A 19,545-nucleotide genomic window follows, 5' to 3' on the forward strand; every position below is an offset into this window, starting at 1 on the left:
CCTAGCAACATGTCAACTTCCAGATGTCAGGGGACGGCTTTTCTCTTCTTTAGAAGACAGGAGGCAAGGAGAGAAGTGGGTGGACAGGAGTTCAGATTTCTGGGAGTTAGGGAGAGCTTCTATAGAGTGTGCAAGAGAAGTAAGGGAGCAGGAAGGTTGAGTGGGTTTGTAAGACTTGCTGTGGAAACTGTGTCCACATTGTGGTTTTCAAGATACTTTTTTCAATATAAAATGGAAAAATATAAAAACATGGGCAATTTTGAACTGGCTTTTGGTTGCTGAGTTGTGTTCCCTCTATTGTGATATTACTCTGAGCCTAACCAGTTCAGAAACTTCAAAGAGGCAGGTTTTCAAAGCCAAGAGGTTCTACGCCACTGTCTTAGAAGCCAGGGCTCCAGCTCCACCTGAAGCTGATGTCTGGGTGGGCGTGTTGTGTAAAGAAGAAGCAGAGACAGGAGGGCACCAATCAAAGGCCAGGTTCAGGTGCCTGCTGTCTCCATCCCCTAGAAGACCCAAGCAGACAGAGTTCCCCAGACTCCCAGTGCCCCCAGATAGTGGTAGCTTTGATCCCTGGTCTGGTTTCTGGGTCCCTGTTATTGCCACCAACAAAATTTGTCACCCAGTATGCCAGGTTGGGGGGACCCACTCCCCACCCTCTGGCATGCTGATTCTGTGGGAGATCAAGGGATGCCCACACCAGTAGCAGAGGAACTGGAGAACTGAAAGGGCTCAGCTGAGGGCCCCATGATCCCTTCTGGGGATGGAGCATTTCTTGGTGGAGCCAGTCAGTACTGGATGATGGAGGTTTGGGAAACGGGGGCAGGGAAGGCTGAGGACGTGGTGGGGAGGAAATCACAGTGCCACATGAATTTAGAGCATTATCTAAAGTCTGAAGGAGAACCCCGCAGGCAAAGCCCTTGAGAGCCAGACTCCCAGGCTGGAATGAACCCTATCCAAGCCACAGGGGATGTGCATACGTGCGGCACCTAACGGACCCGCCAAAGGCAGCAGAAGTGGATACACAATGCGCCTGCTGTGGTTCAGGGGGCTGGCCAGAAGGGCCTAGACCATGCGGGATAGTGAGAGAAATGGAGAAAAGGGGGGCAAAAATGGGAGATAAGAGCCCCCGGTAGGATTCAAAGAGCTGGGAGAGTTTTGGGAATGGGGGCTCTGGAGGGAGAGTCGGTGACTTCCATCTAAACTGTACTCAGAGGGACGGGACCAGAGGAACGAGCCGTAGGCGCCTCTGCGCACTTGGCCAAACTTGAAAGTAATTGTGGCAGTCTGAAGCCCCTGGGGCCCGGCCAGGGCTTCCCCACCGAGGAGGCTGTCGAGTCCCCTGGGGCCCCAAGCCGGCGCTCCGCGGGTGCTGAAGACACGCAGGGTCACAGGCGGCGCTGGAGGCGGGCAGGCGAGTGCCGCGGTCACCCTTTCTCCTCCTCCTCTCCCGCTTCTCCCACCGGGAGCGGGAGGCCAGTGTCGGCGGGAGAACGAGTGTCCACCCCCTCCACCCCCTGGGTCCGGGGCTAAGGCCGGAGAGCTGCCACCACGGGGCTGGGGGTGGGGCGTGGGCGATCCCCCGGGCAGCACCACCACTCCTCTCTCCCGCCCCCTGGCCGGACGTGGCACCTCCCCTGCGGCGGCAGGGGCCGGGAGGTGGGGTCGGGAGCCCCAGCCCCGGGCTCTGATGTCACCGCGCGGCGGTCGGCGCGCGGGAGCTCGTCTGGGCCAGGAGTTCAGGTATGCTGCAGGGCCAGGTGGTGGGGCGGGCGGGGGCGGGGGCAGGGCGACCGGGAGGGGGGCACAGCGAGTACCGCGGCCAGGAGAGGTGGTGGGGGGGCACCGGGGAGGAGCAGGCGCGTCATTCCTCTGGGTGTTCCGCCCAAGCCTAGATTGGCGGGCGCGGGTCGAATCGGCCCTTGAGTGCGGGAACTCTTCGCGGGGTGGCGGGGCAACCAAACCTACCGAGTGGCGGGGGCTATCGAGGGAGGCGCCGTGAGGCCACGCAGTGGGATCTCTCTCCGCGACCCAACCCCCCCCCCCCGCTCCCCCACCCGGCTCCTACTCTGCGCCCGCCGAATCGCGGGAGAATCCATGTGGGGCGGGCCCCCACCCAAGCTGGCGCTTTCCCTGCACTGGTCTGAAACCTTCTCTGACCGTGAACCCAACAGGAAAGGTCCCAAAACGCGCCGGCCAGCGGCCATGGGCCCCCCTGGCATCCCCAGAGTCCCGCTGTCGTACCACACCGTGTGACTCTGCCGCCCCCTGCGGTCACCAGGCTAGTGCCTCTCTCCCGCCTCGACTTTCAAGAGCCTGAAGCCCCAGGTATGTGGTCTGCCCACGACCGCGGCCTCCTGTCCCCGGGTGCAGCTAGCACCCCGCCTTTTCTGCTCGCCCGGCTCGGCATGGAGCTCCAATCTCTGGGGACTACATCTGGGCTAGAGCGACCGAGATTGTAGGCTGTGCGGGCTGCGCGGTCCCTGTGGACCCACCGGGACAAAGGGCCCCCACAGGGGACTGGGAGGGCCATCCAACTTCCAGGCATGCCTGCCCAGCCAGACTCCTCTGGGGTGCTGGCATTGAAGACAGAGCCCAGGACCCGGAAGCTCTGTGTGGCAGGGACAGGCAGCACCCCCACAGTGAGTGCTACTGAGGGAAGTCCATCCGAGAGTGGTGGCCTGAACACGTTCTTCAGAGGTCGGATGTGAGGTGGCCTTGGGGAAGAGTATGCTTTAATTCCTAGTCACTGAGGATCATTTGAGGTTGTCTGCCTTTCTGGCCACCTCACCTGGATCTGCTCCCAGTGTCCTGGTGTGGTTTTACCAGGCGGAAGCTGTCTTTATCGATTTCCCCAACATCCCCTAACTAAAAATCTGAGTCAGCCTGCTTGCCTAGTCCAAACTTTCTGCTGAGGTCTAGACCCACATCCCACCTTCCTCGACTTGCCACAGACCCTGCAGAGCCTACAGGCCCCAGATTGAATGAGCACTGGACCCTGGGCCAGTCCCCATAGCAGCTTCCTCCTTCCTGAGACTGACACCTCTACCTCCCTGGCCTCCAGCTCTGAACACTGAGGTCATCTTTGTCTCCTTTTCCTTTCTTGTTGCTCTTTCCTTCAGGGGACAAGTGTATGTGACCTCCCCTCACCCTAATCTGGAGCTTTTCCAGCAGGGATTCAAAGCTGCCCCCTCTGCTCTGGCAAGGCTTGGCCAAAGGCCTGAAGAACTCCTTGGGCTCCAGCCTCTGGACTCCAGTTCTTTGTAGGCCCTGGCTCTGTAGCCCAGCCCATGGCTGACACCAGTGCTGAGGCTACGGGAGTGTCACCACTCCCAGTCACAGTGGCTGGCTGGACTTCAAGAGGCTTCTGCAGCCAGACAAGTATGCAGTCTCCTTGCTCTTTGTGTCGAGGCCCCAAAACACACTGGAGGAGCTAGCTGCCCCCTCTGAGTGTAGCAGGTTCTGCAAAAGGCACAGAATAAGCATTTGCGTGGTTATCGGCCTACTGGGGCCACCACTGCAAACGTATCCTCAAAACAAGTTAGGGGCAAACAGCAAACATGCATACACACAGTTTTATTATCTGTTAAGTTGTTTTTAGGTGCTGAGCTCAGAAGCCTTGGCAAACACAGTAACTCACAAGATAACATTTTTGAGGAAACTTCTTCGTACGTGGATAGTTGCTGGTGTCTATAGATGCAGGAAGCCAGCAATGGGCAGGCATGGGTGGAGTGTGCCAGGGAAAACAAGGCTCCCAAGCTGGGCTCAGACCAGGAAGAGAGAGGGCTAGTGCCTGGGTGCCTAGGGCGGCTTTCCTAAAGGAGGTGACTGTCCTCCCAGAAGTTGCTACTCAGAGTGGCTGCTCATCTTCCTCAAGTCCAGAGAGTGGAAACATTCTGCGGAAGAGGTCCCCAAACCTGACTGTGAGGACCAACATGCAGGGCCAGTGTTAGTGGGCATAAAGATACCTCCAAGTAGGCACTGGCAAGATGTTCTGGTTCCAGATCACCTGCGAGCCCCTCTTGAGGATACGGTAGATAGTGCCTTTTCTTTTTAGGAAACATCGTATCCTCACAACACTAACCTCCTTTCCCTCTCCTGACCCGCAATCTGTAGCATCTCTGGCCTTGGAGAAGGGGGTGGAGGGTGACCCTGATTTCCAAATAGTATTCAGGAGGCTAAAATGAACCTGCTTTTCGGTTCCCACCCTAGCTGCTGGTCACCCTCCTCTATACCCCTCCCCAAGCCAGCTTAGGGAAAGCAAGCCCTCCTACCTCCCCAAAGTCCCCATACCCCATTAGGAGCCCCAGCTTCCTAAAACTCACAGCTGCTCTCACCCTTGACCCATACACTCCCTACCCAACTCCTCCTGTCACTCACCTTGCTCCCCTCTTGGCTCTGGGGAGGTACTGATTTCTGGCCTGTCCTACTCCACCTGTGCTTGCCTAATCTTTTGTTTCCTAATAATGCATGAGTAACCTGGACAGAGTCCATGGTGTCAGCTGCTTCATTCATTCTGTCCCCCTCACCAGAAAAGACCAATAGGGAGAAAAGAGTGGGCAGAAGCCAAAGAGTCCTCTTCCTTCTCCAAGAAAGCCACCCCCTATACACTTGTTGCAAGTTTTGCTCTTTTCCTTGCCATTCAACAAATATTTCTTTAACATTGACTTTGTGCTAGGTACTGGGGGTACAGAGATTACTTAGTACTGGGCCTTTTCTCAGGAAGTTCATGGGTGGGAATGGGAAGAGGGAATCACAAGCAAGCCAACAGTTGCGTTGCATGCAGGGTGATGAGTACTGTGTGGGGTGTGAGTTTGAGGGGGGTGGAGCTCAGCACACAGTGTAGGGGGTCCCAAAAGTTCAGAAGACCTCTAACCTGGACCCAGTAGGAGGAGCAAGAGTAGCAGAACAAAGCTGGGGGGTTGAGGCTGCAAAGCAGAGACCATATTGTTGTGGTATCTGCTAGTATTTTGCAAGCAGGTCGGAGTGACTTTCCCAGAGCTGAGTTTAGGCTTTATTGGAGACTTCTGGCAGTTGCGGGTGGGGGGTGGGGCAGGGGGGTGGTGGTGAAGGTAAACTGGTTTTCGGCAGGGTTGGCTTCTAGGAAATTGATTCTGGCTGCAGTAAGCTTGGAGGCAGGCCCAGATGCCAGACAGGGTTCTGCTTCTTAGCAGCTATGTGCCCCTGGGCAAGTCATTTCCCCTCTGAAAAACCCCAGTGTCCTCATCTGTAAAATGCAGATAGCAGTTGTAGAGGATCAAGATATTTATATGAAGCACCTGGACACGGGGGCGTGGGGGGGGTAGGAGGCTGTGAGGCTGCCTCTGACCTAGGTCTTGCCCCCTCCTTTCTTGGCTCCCCTGTGATCTCAGAACGTTCTTGGCGGTTGTTTATTAGGGAAAGATCACATGGAGCAGCTAACAAAGCCGCCAGGAAGCCGCCGGGGCGGAACTGGGTTGGGGAGGGCAGGAGTATGGTACATTCTTGGTGCTTCTGGAAGTGCTAGGGAGAGGTGGGGGCTGCCAGCCTGGAGAACCTCAGCGGGGAGTGGGCTAGTTTTCAACTCCTTCCCCGGAGCTAAGGGGAGTAGCTAACGCCCTCAAACTCCAGAGTTGCTTCCAGGGACTGGCCCTACCCGCGTCATCCCCGGCCTGGGAGGTGGCAGCGCTAAAGGCCGTGTGACCCTCGAAGGGATGTTCAGTAAGCACCAGGCTGTCCGAGTTGGAGGGGCCAGCCTGACCCGGGGCTCCTTCGCCACCACGCCGTCTGTGTCCTTCCAGGCCCGGCGGAGCTGGCCTCAGCACTCACCTGCGCAGTTATGGAGGCCCCGGGGCCGGGGGGCGACCGCGCCTCCCCAGCCTCGTCCACTCGCAGCCTGGACCTGCGGCGGCTGTCCGCGCGCGCCGACTCGGCCTACAGCTCTTTCTCCGCCGCCTCCGGGGCTCCTGAGCCGCGCACGCCGTCGCCTGGGACCGATCTCCTACCTTACCTGGACTGGGACTACGTGCGTGTGGTGTGGGGCGGCCCGGCCCCCGCCAGCAGCCTTCGCGCCTCCCCGCAGCCCCGGCCCGCGGCCACCGTGCATAGTGGGCTGCGGCCCCCAGAGGCTCGGGGGACGCCGGGGCCGCTCAGCCGGCAGGTCACTCCGCTGCTGTTTGCGCTGGCCGCCGAGGCGGAGGCGCGGGCCGCGGAGCCGCCCAGCCCACCTGCTTCGCGGGCCGCCTACCGTCAGCGGTTGCAAGGCGCCCAGCGGCGCGTGCTCCGGGAGACGTCCTTCCAGCGCAAGGAGCTCCGCATGAGCCTGCCCGCCCGCCTGCGTCCCCCAGCCCCCATGCGGCCCCCCGCGGCGCACCCGCGCTCGGCCTCGCTCAGCCACCCCGGCGGCAGGGAAGCGGTGCCGGTGCGCTCCGGGGCTCCCTCGAGGGGAACCGTTGGCCGCGGCCGCCTAGCCACCCAGCAGCAGAAGTGGTGTTTCTCCGAGCCTGGGAAGCTAGACTGCGTGGGTCGGGGCGGTGGATCCGCAGGGGAATGCTCGAGGGAGGCTGGCTCCAGTTCTGGGGTCGTCAGGCCCGACCCCCAGGAGCATAAGGTGCCCGCAGAATTCGAAGGTCACCGGAACAGATGGCTGCCTGAGACCCAGCCCCAAGGCGTGGAGGACCCAGAACCTCGGTCCCGGAAGCTCTGTGACACCTATAGGCCTTCCAGTCGGAGTCAGAGCGCTTCAGGGGAAGTCTTGGCTCTTTGGGGAGGCCCAGGAGGGGTCATGCCCATTGTCCAGGTGTGGAAGATAGGGGCTGTAGGCTTGGGGTGGAGGACAGCTGGGAGACTGAAAACTTGAGCTACATTTCAAGCAACTGTTTGCCTTTCCAGACTGTTCTCCAAGGAGCTGAAACCCCCAGACCATTGCTTCAGACCAAACTTGCCAGGTGAGAGACATGGACCACTGGGGCACTGCAAGTTGGAGAAAAGCAGTTTTCATAGCTGTTGCCCAAGAAAGAGAGGGCCCCCTCACCCACCCTGTTTGAGCCTTCTGATTCTTTCTTTTGCAAACTACATCCTGGAGGATCCCCCTGCATACCCACCCCACCCCACTGTGTCTCTGGTGCAGCACCAAGAGCTTCTTTCCTGATCACTGTGGTCAGTGTGGGGTCCCTTCCTCCAGGTTCCTGACCCAGAAGGAAGCTGCAGTGATGTGTTCTGCAGAGTATCCCCCGAGCAGTCCCGCTGACTGGGAACAGAGGGTCTCAGAGACGTGTATGGGGTCTGCCCGGCTCCCATCCCTTCCAGATGATGAGGTTTTCCTGGAGGAAGTCCCCCTGGTCAGAAGGAGATCACCTCCAGACACCCATGCCCCTCCGGGAAACCCAACCAGGTGAGTTGCCTCTTGCTGCCAAGCAGAGTGAGACATCCCCTTCCCACACATATCAACAAAATGCTGGAGGGATGGGGAGTCCTCTCCTAGCTGGAGTCTGGGAGCCTGGCTGGTGGGGATGGGGACAGGTGGTCCTTGGAGGCCACTGCTTGTCTCTGGACAGAGCTTTTTCTGATTCAGTGTCTCTTCCACTTCTAGTGTCCATGTTTCTGAGCAGCAGTATGGAACTGGCTTGGGCCAGAGTGCCGATCAGGCTACAGTCCCCTCGGAGCACCCCCTCCATGAGCACCCAGGGACTGCAGGGGCAGATGACTGCTGGCAGAGGATAAATGGCTCTATGGGGTTCTCTAAGACCGTAAACTATAGCCCCCCCGGGATTGCAAATGGTGACATTGCAACCTTTGACCCCAATGGACTGCTGACCGTTGACTCACTGGCAGCTGCAGAGAGTGACCCTCTCAAACCTCTCCCAGTTGATGCCCCAGGACCTCCAAGCAACAATACCCCAGGTGCTTCTGGCCATAATGCCCTGGCTTGGGGCACTGGCCAGCCTGGTTCCAGGCCAACATGGCCCAGTCCTCGCCATGAGGAGCTGGTTCAGGAGCTGGCCAGACTGGATCCGTCTCTGAGTGACAGTCTCACTTCCTGTCCCAGCCCAGAGCCACCCCTGGACCTGCTAGATGGGCTGATTCCTTTAGCAGAGGTCTGGGCTGCAATGAGGCCACTCTGTGAGGAAGCTGGAAAGAAGGCTGGTGGTAGTCCTGAGCCAGGGTGAGTGAAGGGCACCAGGGACACAGGGGATTCTAAGTCCCTGCAATGTGGGGCAGGAAACCCAGCGAGCTCTGGCTTTGTCCCCAGGTTCTATCTATTTAGCTCCAGCCAGCTCCTGTCAACTTCTCTGGAGGAGACGAGGTTTGAAAACCATACCACCCACCCTGTGCCTGACCAGGCCTGTGGCCAGGGTCTCCCTCAACCAAATAGCAGCATACAAGCCAAGAAAGTGAGTGCGGAGGTTCCGGTGGAGATGGGGTGTGGCAAGAGCCCAAAATATGGGTTGAGGCGTGGGGGTCTGGCCTCACCCTTAAGTACCTGCGCCTTTCCTGCAGATGGAGCTAGCTGACCTCCTCCAAAAGATGCTGCGGAACCTTGAGGCTGAGCAGGAGCAGCTGCACGAGGCCGCCCAGGCTTGGGCCAGGCGCGGGGCTGCTCTGGAGGCCGTGGTGGGCCAGTCCTGTTCTCCCCGAGACCTAGAGCGGTTCATCAGGTTCATGGCCGACCTAGAGCGTGTACTTGGCCTGTTGTTGCTGCTGGGTAGTCGCTTGGCTCGCGTGCGGCGCGCCCTGGCCCGGGCTGGCGTAGACTGCGACCCAGACGAGCAGGTGACAGAGGTTGGGGTGGGGAGAGCGGGGCAGTGAGGGGTCTGCTGGCTTGGACTGGGACGGTCCCGGCAACGGAGGCCCCCTCTCCCTGCTCATGGCACGCCTTCCCTGCGGCTGCAGGCCTCTCTGCTGCAGCGACTCGGGCTCCTGCAGCGGCAGCAGGAAGACGCCAAGGAACTGAAGGAGCATGTGGCGCGGCGGGAGCGGGCCCTGCGCGAGGTGCTGGTGCGGGCCCTGCCCACTGAGGAGCTGAGCACCTATCGTGCCCTGCTGGCGGGCAAGGCCGCTGTCCTGGCCCAGCAGCGCAGCCTGGACGAGCGGGTCCGGCTCCTTCAGGACCAACTGGACGCCATCAGGAGCGACCTTGGCCGTTGTCCTCTGACTCCCAGTCTGGCCTGGCCCCCAGAGACCCGTCTTCCAGATAAACCGCCCTTCCTTCCGCCCCTCCTCTAATTACAGGTGGTGGCGTGGGGGTGGGGTTGGGGGACACCGCCTCTGCCCCTTATCCACATCACTCGGGATGGGGTGACGCTGGTTGATTCGGTGCTTTTCCCTTGCGGGGAGAGGGAAGACCCAGGCGGGGTCTTCCCAGGATCCTTCTAAGTGTTTTCTTGTAGCCTTACCCAAGTATTGTGGGTTATTTGTTAATTAATTTATGGATTTTTAAAACTGCAGTATCCCTCCCCTTTTTGTGAGGAAAGAGGCTCTGTCTGGGTTGGTGGGAGGGAGAGGAGACAAATCAAAGGAGCATTTCTACTTAATATGCAAAATTGTCTTTTTTTTTTTTTCTCTTTCTTAATAATAATTGATGTGAGAAGTGTGTGTGTCACCTGGAGCCTCGCTTGGGGGAGAAATCTTGTTTATAGACAAAGTACACCAGCCTTGCCTGACTAGAGCAGAAGAGGAATTTGCTGGAGGACCTCAGTCAGGTCTGGGAATCCCTGGGAAGACTGGGATACAGGCTTGAAACCTGGAGAGACCAAGGGGATGCCAGGCCTTGTGATTCTACTGCCACCAGTTCTGGTAACTCCATCACTACCACAAAGGCCGAGGCCTGACTGGTCAACCCCAGGTCTCCTTTGCTGGTTTTCACCCAAGCCTCCACCCTCAGAAGTACAAGTGAGGGTAACAGCTTCCCCTCAGGACTCAAGGGATAGGGAATTTCCTCATATACATAATAGGTTCAGTTGTTTGCTGCCTAAAAACCTTGATGAATTCAGGGACAATTATTCCAAGTCTCAGCAACAAATATATTGTCAAAAGTGAGTTTATCAAGAGACCCCACGAGATCCACCATGCTTGAGGAGGACAGTTGGGCATGGGAGCTGAAGGGAGGAGTCATGGTCTGGAGACCTAGAATGGGGGACTGAGGACCTGGAGAGACTGCTCTGCTTGTGTGCTAGAGGAGATAAGCTGGGGGTGAGCTGGGGTTGGGAGTGGGAAGTTAGGTGCTGGTGTGGAATGAATAGAGGAGACACACACTCCCTTCTTTTTGGGCATCAGCCTCGTGTGCACAGAGTCAATGTTAAGTTCTCAAATATACATGTGAAAATGTGCTTTAGTATTTGCAGCTGCACACGCCAGGGCCAAGAACATTGTTGATGCAAACGCTGAGTGTATTTTTGGAAGTTGGGCACATTTAAAGGCATGTGTATGTGTATTTAAAGCCAACTGACCCCAAAGTGAGAAATCTCTGCGTCTGGGCTTGTTTTCTGATGCCTATTGTCACTAAGTGCAACTGGTTGGGAATTTTAAATGGTCGTATTCATACCAAAAGCATTAGTTTTAACAGTCAGGCCATTGAGCGCAGAACAATGCTAACATTGTGCCTCTTTATGAAAAACATATGGGACTCCTGCTGAGGCAGTTGCGGGTTCTAACATTATGCTTTGCTCTCTCCTTTGAACGCTGTGGGCAGGGCCTCCACTCCAAAGTCCTCATCCTAGCAGGGCAGCTGGCTTATAGTCTGGATGAAATAAATTTATTTCTGCCTTTTGCCCTGTACAGCACCCCCTGCATTCTCCCATTGTTATTCTTAGAAAAACATTTAACATTCACTAGTTACGCCAATGGAAATTGTGTGCTGCTCAGACAAAGGACTTCCAGCCCAAGATGGACTTGAGGATCGGTGCCTGCTGTGGTCCTGTTAAAGTGCACTTTGGTTCTGTACTGGGTTTTCCCATGGGGAATTATGAGGCTCCTGTGCTTGTCCTTACCAGATGGGGAGTAGGGTCACACCTCCTGCACCCATCTTTTCATCTTGCTTGTGTGTTCTTCCTGCACCATTTTATGTCCTTTTCACACTGTTTTTCTGTCAGAGTGCAAGAATGAGCACCATAGGTGTTCAGTATTGGCATCACACTTTTTTTTTTTAAGATCTTTATTTGATAAATATCAAAAGAGACCACAGGGAAGGACAGAGGGAGAGGAATCAGCAGACTCCCCCCTGAGTGGGGAGCCTCACAAGGGGCTGGGTCCAAGGATACTGAGATCATGACCTGAGCCGATGGCAGACCTTAACCCTCTGAGCCACCGTGCCCCCCCCTTTTTTTTTTAAAGATTTTATTTATTTTTCAGACAGAGATCACAAGTAGGCAGAGAGGCAGGAGGAAGCAAGCAGACTCCCTGCGGAGCAGAGAGCCCGATGCGGGGCTCAATCTGAGGATCCTGAGATCATGATCTGAGCCAAAGGAAGAGCCACTCAGGTGCCCCTCCAGACTAAGACTTTTTAAAAAAGATTTTATTTACTTATTTGACAGAGATCACAAGTAGGCAGAGAGGCAGGCAGAGAGAGGAGGAAGCAGGCTCCCCGCTGAGCAGAGAGCCTGATGTGGAGCTCGATACCAAGACCCTGGGATCCTGACCTGAGCTGAAGGCAGAGGCTTTAACCCACTGAGCCATCCAGGCGCTCCCAGACGAAGACTTTTTTTTTTTTTTTTGTCGTGTGTGGGCCGGTACTCGAGGCCCGGTGAATTCCACAGCCAGGATGCTGCCAGCAGAGGGCACTGTTCGCCCTGTGATGACGGATACCTACACCACCGTAGCCTGCTCCCCAGGCAGTAGGCCCTCTGAGCTAAGCACAGGGGCTTGGCCTTCCTCGCAGAGCAGTACTTGTTAAGCCTGAAGGCTGGATCTGAGCCTTTTTGCTTCTGTCGGGAAGAAATTCTGGCCGGCCAGCCACGGGAAAGCTGGCTTGCTTTTCTTTTGCTACCAGGCGTTGATTGAAATGTTGTTGGTTAATGAGAAATGGGGAGGAGGGAAGCTGGGGGTGTTGATCTCAAGTATCAGTATCAAAAAGAGCCTTATTATGGGCGCCTGGGTGGCTGAGTGGGTTAAGCCGCTGCCTTCAGCTCAGGTCATGATCTCAGGGTCCTGGGATTGAGTCCCGGCATCGGGCTCTCTGCTCGGCAGGGAGCCTGCTTCCTCCTCTCTTTCTCTCTGCCTGCCTCTCTGCCTACTTGTGATGTCTCTCTGTCAAAAAAAAAAAAAAAAAAAAAAACAAAAAAATTAAAAAAAAAAAAAAAAGAGCCTTATTTAATCTCCCGGGGTAGAAAAGAGGGTTTCGTGGGTCTCTTGGGGTTTCTGCCCCCACCTTCTCAAGCCGCCAGCGCCCTTGCCGGTCGGTTCTGCCCCCAGCCCCGCAGCCTGCAGCGCGGTCCTTGGCTTTTTGCAGAGAGCAGGCTTCGGCTGGCGTTGTTGCTAGGCAACAGACAGCCCCGCAGCCGCCGCCTCCGCTCGCCTCATCCCGCCTCCGCCGCTCCTCCTATTATGGATTTAATTAGCGTACTTTTTACCTTCAGACTAGATTGCAAGCCGAACAGGGAAGCGGCGCTCCGCGGCGCCCCAAAGCCGCGCGCATTCTGTCTGGAACAGCCTGCTCGGCACACCGCGTACCTCCGCTAGCGGCGGCTGTAGACCTCAGGGATCCTCGTAGAACAGATCGTGGTGCTGTTCATTCACATGTAAATCAGAAGCTTGGGTGGAAATTTAGGTCAAATGTGCTTGAGCACCGCGGAGAGAAGAGGTGAAAGAGCAGTGTGGGGGCAGGAGGAGGAGGTGGGGCAGCTCCTATAAAGCAATCTCCAGGACCCCGCAGTGTTACTGTCACAGTCTAGCTACCGGTTAGACCCGCAGGGTAGGTGTTTACCTGTTGTTGAAACTTAAATCAGCACCACCTTACCCCTAGAAAGACCCCCTCCACCCCCACCCAGGAGATGTCTGGACATATCCCCACCCCCACTCCCACCACACCCTCACGCCTTGTTTCTCTGTCTCTTCCTTTTTACCATTTCCCTGCAGAAACACCTGAGGCCTCACGTGCTTCACAAGTTCAAGTTCAGAGTTGTGGCTGTTCTGGAAGGGTTAGGCCAGGGTGAAAGGTTCAAGGCAAAAAGCTATCTGGAGAGCAATAAAAAGTCTGTTTATCAAACTATTTTAAAAGGCCAAATAATTTCTAACAGGAAAGGGTCAAAAAAGGCAGAGAATATGGGTTCTGAGTGAGCCCAGCTTTAGAACTGTGTTGAGTGCTTTCAGTCCAGCTGGCTGGATGACATTAGGTCTGGAAGACAGGGCTAAGGATGGTAAGGGAGTGTGCATTAAGAAAGACATCGTGGTGTCTATTTTTAACATTCTGTATGATATCATACTGAATGTGAGATAATTTCCCTTTGGTGGGAATACATTTTTCCCAGCAGAGTCCATTGTTACTTGGTTACACATACTAACATAGTTACAGAATGGTGATCTGGTAAAGCAAAGCCACGAATGAGAGCTATTTGGTTTTGGAATGTAGCCAGATACCCTGTGGGACCAACTGGGCACCCCTGGTAATCTTTCAAGATGGTGTTGCAGTTCCCAAGGAGCTCTACCTACTCCTTCCCTAGGGTCCACCCTCCTCGAAGCCTGTAGGATAGATACTGCAAGTCTTACAGCCCCAAGAAGGAGGGAGATAGTGCTTGGAGAACTGGGTGACTTGTTTAAGGTCTCTAGATGAGTAAGGGCTGAGATGAGACCACTTGCTTTTCTGCAGCAGGACACTGATGGAAAAGAGCACCAGGATGCCATCCCGCAGCTCTGACAGTTATAGCTGTGAAGCTGGGACAAGTTATTTACAGTTTCTTGAAGCTTCAATTTCCTCAGCTTAAATTCAAGATACTAACAGAACTTACCTTGTAATGTTGAGGTTAATACCTGCACAGGGATTAAAACCGTGCCTGGTGCTTAATAAACACAGGCTGTATGTGCATCACGCATATCCTGGTCTCCATTAGATAAGTGAGACATGTTCTAGAACAACCTCCAACCTCCTTTAAAGGAAGTATAAACCTTTATTTAAAAGCTTGCTCTGGATGACTCATACACATCTATGTAACAATTAACTTCTCCCCCACTAAAAGGAGTGATTCTCCTCCCCATGACAATTCCAGCCAGCTAAATTGCCATAACTTTTAGCAACTTTTTTTTTTTTTTTTTTGGTCACTTGTTGAAAATACCCCTCATAGGTGTACCTCGTGCTAGGCAATATATGGTTCTTGAAAATTTTCCATATGCACATCAAAGTATAATTTCCTACTGACTTATAGTTTCAGAAAGTCTTGACCTGCAAGGAATAAACAGTGGTTTCTAACACTTTTTGTTTTAGGCTTATTGATCCTAAATTCTTGCCAAATGTTTTATTTCACTTGGAAGGCTTGCAGCATGCCTTTCTGAACACAAAGATTTTTCTGGGAGTTTAAGTAACCCTCCTCTGATTTAAGAGTGTAATAGACATTAGTTATTATTATTACTACTTTGGTGGTTTAGATTTTGTCTTTCTCAAGGCAGGTCATACCTGTCTTTGTGATCTTTGTTATCCTGTCTCAGTCAAGCCTCTCTTTTACCATGGAAAATCTCTAATATTTTATTCTGTCTTCTAGACCTTCAGCAACTGAGATTGCTGTAATTATTGCCTCCCACAATTTTTCTGCAGAGACAGATTTAATTTGCATTTTAAAATAATTCATGCAGCTTAGCTAGAATTCCAGGCAAGGAAGGTGGGAAGGTCAGATCAGGGCCTGCATTCATTTGTTTGTTTGTTTGTTTTTTATATCCATGTGTGGATGCAACTTGCATTTAGCTGATCAATCCAAACTCTTTCAATAATACTGCCTGGAAGGGGCAGAAGAGGATGAGGAGAAACTGAAGAAGTAAGTAAATAAAAAGACAAGAAAAATACGGTAGCAGGAGCTGGAGAAAGTTTAAGGAAAGTACATTATCACACAAGCAGGATCAAAATGGGAAACTTGTTTATTTCATTGCTTAAATCAAAACGTTCCATTAAGGATGGCCTTAAATAATGTCAGAGACCTCACTGATAAATATATATGGAGGGGAGAAGCCACACTCCCCTGTTCCACAAAAACTATTTGCTATAGCTAATGACATGCAAACATAATTTGCAAAAGCAGAGCATTACCACAATATATTTTAAAAAGGCTGGTTGAGTAAATAGAGTCCCCATCTTTAAAATAGAAAAAGAGACATTATAGTTACAGTGTGTTGAACCTGGGACCTCCTGGTAAATAGCTACAAACCTTCTCAATTACAGATAGGAATAAAGGTCTAGAGAAGTTAAGCCATCCCTCTAGAAGGTCACTGAGCAAAGAATTCTACATTTACTATTTTGGAATAAGTTGTTTGCTTTCAGATGGTTTTTAAAGGTGGATATAACATAGTTTTTGCTTCTATAGAATTTTCATATAAAATGGTTGCTGTTTAATATCCCTACTTAACCAGTTATTTTTCTGGTGGAATGCTAGGACATATTTTTCTTTGAATATCTACCTACTGCATTGAAAGGCTCAGGCAGAATGGAAAACCAGATTCAGACACATGGCACAATGGTACATTCACAGATAAATCACATTTAAAATATTAAATGTTCATGCCAAATCAATATAACCACCCACCAGTGCCGAAGAGGCTGTTTATATTTCATCATAAAGACAACCAGAAATTGAAAGTATTTGCCAAAATGTCTCTTTTCTCTCACTGTTAAGTCATTCTCACTCCCAAGATGCTCGTTTTCTAATATTGAGCATTCACAGTACAACTGAAATTAATTACATTCACAATGGTCACATTCTGTGTTCAAGTCTCTCTAGAATCTTGAGCGTCTAAAATGAGGTAGATAAACGTTTAAGGGTTTTGTTGTTGGGACTAATTTCCTTTAGATCCTGATCATTTTTTTTTTTTTTAGGTAGAATTCCAAAATACTTAGCAAAAGATTGAAAATGAGCATTTTGCCTAAAAATTGAAAAATATAATTTCAAAAGGTTATTATGAAAGTTGTTTTACCTCATTTTAATTTAAAAACAGGATAAAAGCATCAAATTACAAAACCACTAGTATCTTAAAGCTGACAATCCAGCAGCACACTGCATTTAAAGAGACCCTTGCTCTAGTTCTGGCTTGGGAGCGTGTAGATGGCGGAGTTATTGGGTTAACACAGGTATTGGGTTAATTCAGGGCACTTAACTCTGATCCTAAAATCTGAGCCTCCAATGTTCAAGCCTGATGTCTGGAGTTCTTTATAGAAGGTTCTTACTGAGATCTTGACTGCCATTTCAGAGACAGGTCAAGCTTCAGGGAGAAGCTAGAGGTGTTCGCCCACGGGGGTAAAACAGGCTTCAGTGGACAAAGCTGGAAACAGGATGGAGCCACAGATGCTGAACCGCTGTTTTGGCCAGGCTTAGACTGCGAGGGGCAGGCCGGGTTACATCAACCAAGCTGAACTTCACGGACCCTCAGGTTGTGGGGGGTAGGCCAGGCACTAGACCAGCCAAGGGTCCTGGAGTAGGTCGACGAGAGATTTCTGAAAAAGCCGGCAGGCTACTGCGGACCTTAGTCTTTTTACGTGGAGCCATGGGCGAGGCACCCAAGAACTTGCTAAAGGAGCCCGACTTCCTCATGCCTCGAGCCAGGTCTTGGAGCATCAGATCATCGGCGAGGACACCCAGAAACGCGCTGGTGGTGGAACTGAGGATGGTGGCGGCCACTTGTACTGGGCGCCGGGCCGCAATAGTGCCACCACCAGCACCGGCGGCGTCTGTCTCGGTAGAGCCTCGAAGGCAGGGGTCACCGAGGAGGCGGCGAAGCGCGTACGAGGCACCGGGCGGCAGGTACTGGTAGGCGCGCCGTCCGCTGTGGTCACGCACGTGCACCTGCGCACCCAGGCGCACCACTAGCGTCACGGCGGCGTCCTCGTGGCCGTGCAGAGCCGCCAGGTGCAGCGGCGTGTAGCCGCCATGCGAGCGCGCGTTCACGTCCACCGGCGCGCCCCCGCGTCGCGCGACCTCCACCAGCTGCAGCGCCATCTCGCGGTCGCCGCTCTTGGCGGCCCAATGCAGGGCCGTGAAGCCAGATATGAAGTCGCGTTTGGCCGCCAGGCCGCTGTCGCGCAGCAGCAGCCCGTGCAGCTGGTGGGTCCAGCAGCCCCCAGACGCCCGCACTAGCCACTCGTGCTCGGTCGGTTCCAGGGGCACAGCAGACGGTGGCGGCGCGGCGGGAGCTTCGTCCGCGTCCGGACTCAGGAGGCGTAGGCCTGCGCGCGACAAGCGCCTCAGGTGCGGGGAGCGGCCCGGGCCCAGGCTGAGGCCCAGGCCAGACTCTTCCACTGACAGCCGCCGCAGCAGCAGCGGGGAGCTCCGCGGGCTCGGCTCTTCCGACAGCTGCCGGCGCAGGCCCTGCTCCTCGGCCCGGATCCGGAGCGCGGCGGGGCCCGGGACGCAGCGCACAGGCAGCATGCAGGGCTTCGGCGGCGGCTGCGCGTGCCGACGGGGTGCTGGCGCTTCTTTCGTCGCCCCACGCCCAGGTTCCGGGGCCCGCGCCTCTGCGTGGGGCAAGGCCTCCACCGACCGCGACCTAGACGGCGGGGCCACGTCTGTAGGGAGTTCTTTGGGGGGCAGGGTCAGCTCAAAGCCTGGAATCTGGGGGTCTGAGGGCGCCCCTGACTTCTGAGCCGGACCTAACAACCCTTCCCCGGCCGGCTGAGTGGGCTCCGAGGCCGGAGCCCCCGGAGTATCCTGTGGCTCTAACGGCGGGGCCAGGTCCTCAGGTGGTTCCACCGCCTGCTGCGCCGCGGCCGGGGATGGAGCCCCCGGGTCAGCCGGTTCCCCCTGTGAGACGGAAGTGATCTTCGAAGGCAGGGCTGGTGCCGCGAGCGTGCCGGGGACGCACGAGGGCAGGGGCTCCGGGGCCCCTCCGGGCCGCAGCTTCTTCTTCAGCACCACGAACTTGACGCCGTCGAGCTCCTTCACCACAGCCACGTCGTTGACAAATTGCTTGAAGCGGTCCCTGCGGGCGGCGCGGCCGCGGGGGTCGCCCGCATCCAGCAGGGGCTTGAAGCGGCTCAGCAGATCGGAGTTGCGCACCTTGCCGCCGTGCTCCAGCAGGAAGCCCAGCACAGCCGCCTGGCTCACCCCGGCGGCGGCGGCCGCGGCCGCAGCGGCTAGCGCCATGGTGCAGTCCAGCCCCGCAGGGGAGCCGAGGCCGCCCCTTCCCACGGGCCCTCGGTACCTGGCTGCCGGGGCAGGTGCACGTCTCCGCGCCCGCTGGGACGAGCGGGAGCGAGGGCTCCGGGAGCGAGGTCTTCCTTTGCCGGGCTCACCTGATCGTTTTCACCGAGGCGGGACGGGAGTGTCCCTGAAGCTGGACCTTGGTCACGCCCGCGCCGTGGGGCCCGGGTGTCTCCCGGAGGAAGACGCGGGGGGGCGCATCGCAAGCCCACCGCCTCCGGCTTGCCGGGCCCCCAGCCTTCGGGGTAGGTTTCTGCCTTTGTATTGTGTCCAATAGGCGCCAGGCTCCATCCCCCGTGCTCGGCGCTCGCCTTACAGGTGACAGCTGCCACCGGGGCCGTGGAGGGAGTGGAGGAGCGGAAATTATCCGCCGCCCTCCTCCCCCACCCGGGAGTTAAAGGCGCAGTGCCATACTTCAGCTGACTCCCGGTTGCTAGGTGGGTGTGTTCCCCAGGCATGCCGCGGTGGACCGGGAGAGGCAGAAATTTTTATTTCTCTAAGGAATAGTTCACGACCACAAAATATTGGGAGATGATTTAAGAGCAATAATTTATCTAAAGACCATCAATACCTTTCCTCTTGTGGACTGCGTTACACAAGGAAAAGGGCTTCTTGTATTTGCAGCAATGACAACTCGCTGCGCATGGCAAGGTAAGTTATCCGAGATTTAGAAGAGATGTTTTAAAAGCAATTATGTCATGGTAAAATAGTACATTTTCACATGAAATTTTGAAAATAGAACCACAAAGAACAAGGAGACATATCACTTGGAGTCACCACTAACATTTTGAAATATTTTCTTCTCCCCCATATACATGTGTATACTTGTTTTTGTCTTAAAATGAGAAAACGAAAATCATGCTATATTTTATTTTATTTTATTTAAAGATTTTATTTATTTATTTGACACACAGAGAGAGATCACAAGTAGGCAGAGAGAGAGAGGGGAAAGCAGGCTCCCCGCAGAACAGAGAGCCCAATGTGGGCCCCAATCCCAGGACCCTGAGACCATGACCTGAGCTGAAGGCAGAGGCCCAACCCTCTGAGCCACCCATGGTGTATTTTAAAAGCTTTATTTAATCCATAAATATTTGTTGAACATCTGGTTTGTGCCTGTACCTTTCGAGGCTGTAATATCCCAGTTAGCAAAACAGATAAAAACTCCTAACCTAGTGGAGATCACATGGCTGGGGGCAAGGGGACAGGAATAATAAGGTGAATCTGAAAATTGTATAATATGCTA

At 54.4% G+C, this 19,545-nt stretch overlaps 2 protein-coding genes across 2 annotated transcripts; one reads left to right on the forward strand and one right to left on the reverse strand.

Moving 5' to 3' along the window:
* Positions 1-1,611: 1,611 nt before the first annotated feature.
* On the forward strand, positions 1,612-11,124 carry SHROOM1 (shroom family member 1). The gene is made up of 9 exons (XM_032336750.1): positions 1,612-1,740; positions 2,172-2,325; positions 5,778-6,775; positions 6,868-6,923; positions 7,160-7,369; positions 7,568-8,140; positions 8,228-8,369; positions 8,476-8,748; positions 8,869-11,124. Exons 3-9 carry the CDS (start codon positions 5,816-5,818, stop codon positions 9,199-9,201), a joined length of 2,547 nt encoding a protein of 848 aa, XP_032192641.1. The 5' UTR covers positions 1,612-1,740; positions 2,172-2,325; positions 5,778-5,815; the 3' UTR covers positions 9,202-11,124.
* A 2,972-nt stretch (positions 11,125-14,096) lies between these two features.
* SOWAHA (sosondowah ankyrin repeat domain family member A) lies at positions 14,097-18,859 on the reverse strand. The gene has a single exon (XM_032336755.1). It carries the CDS (start codon positions 18,243-18,245, stop codon positions 16,533-16,535), a length of 1,713 nt encoding a protein of 570 aa, XP_032192646.1. The 5' UTR covers positions 18,246-18,859; the 3' UTR covers positions 14,097-16,532.
* Between the last annotated feature and the right edge of the window lie 686 nt (positions 18,860-19,545).

This window comes from Mustela erminea, chromosome 3 (genome assembly GCF_009829155.1).
Source record: "Mustela erminea isolate mMusErm1 chromosome 3, mMusErm1.Pri, whole genome shotgun sequence".
Taxonomy (NCBI): domain Eukaryota; kingdom Metazoa; phylum Chordata; class Mammalia; order Carnivora; family Mustelidae; genus Mustela; species Mustela erminea.

Bases quoted from the DNA above. Each gene is read 5' to 3' on its own strand.
- SHROOM1 (XM_032336750.1), top strand. From the start codon at position 5,816: ATGGAGGCCCCGGGGCCGGGGGGCGACCGCGCCTCCCCAGCCTCGTCC. The intron at 7,370-7,567 runs GTGAGTTGCCTC...TTCCACTTCTAG, and splicing joins CCTCCGGGAAACCCAACCAG to TGTCCATGTTTCTGAGCAGC. The intron at 8,141-8,227 runs GTGAGTGAAGGG...CTTTGTCCCCAG, and splicing joins GGTGGTAGTCCTGAGCCAGG to GTTCTATCTATTTAGCTCCA.
- SOWAHA (XM_032336755.1), bottom strand. From the start codon at position 18,245: ATGGCGCTAGCCGCTGCGGCCGCGGCCGCCGCCGCCGGGGTGAGCCAG.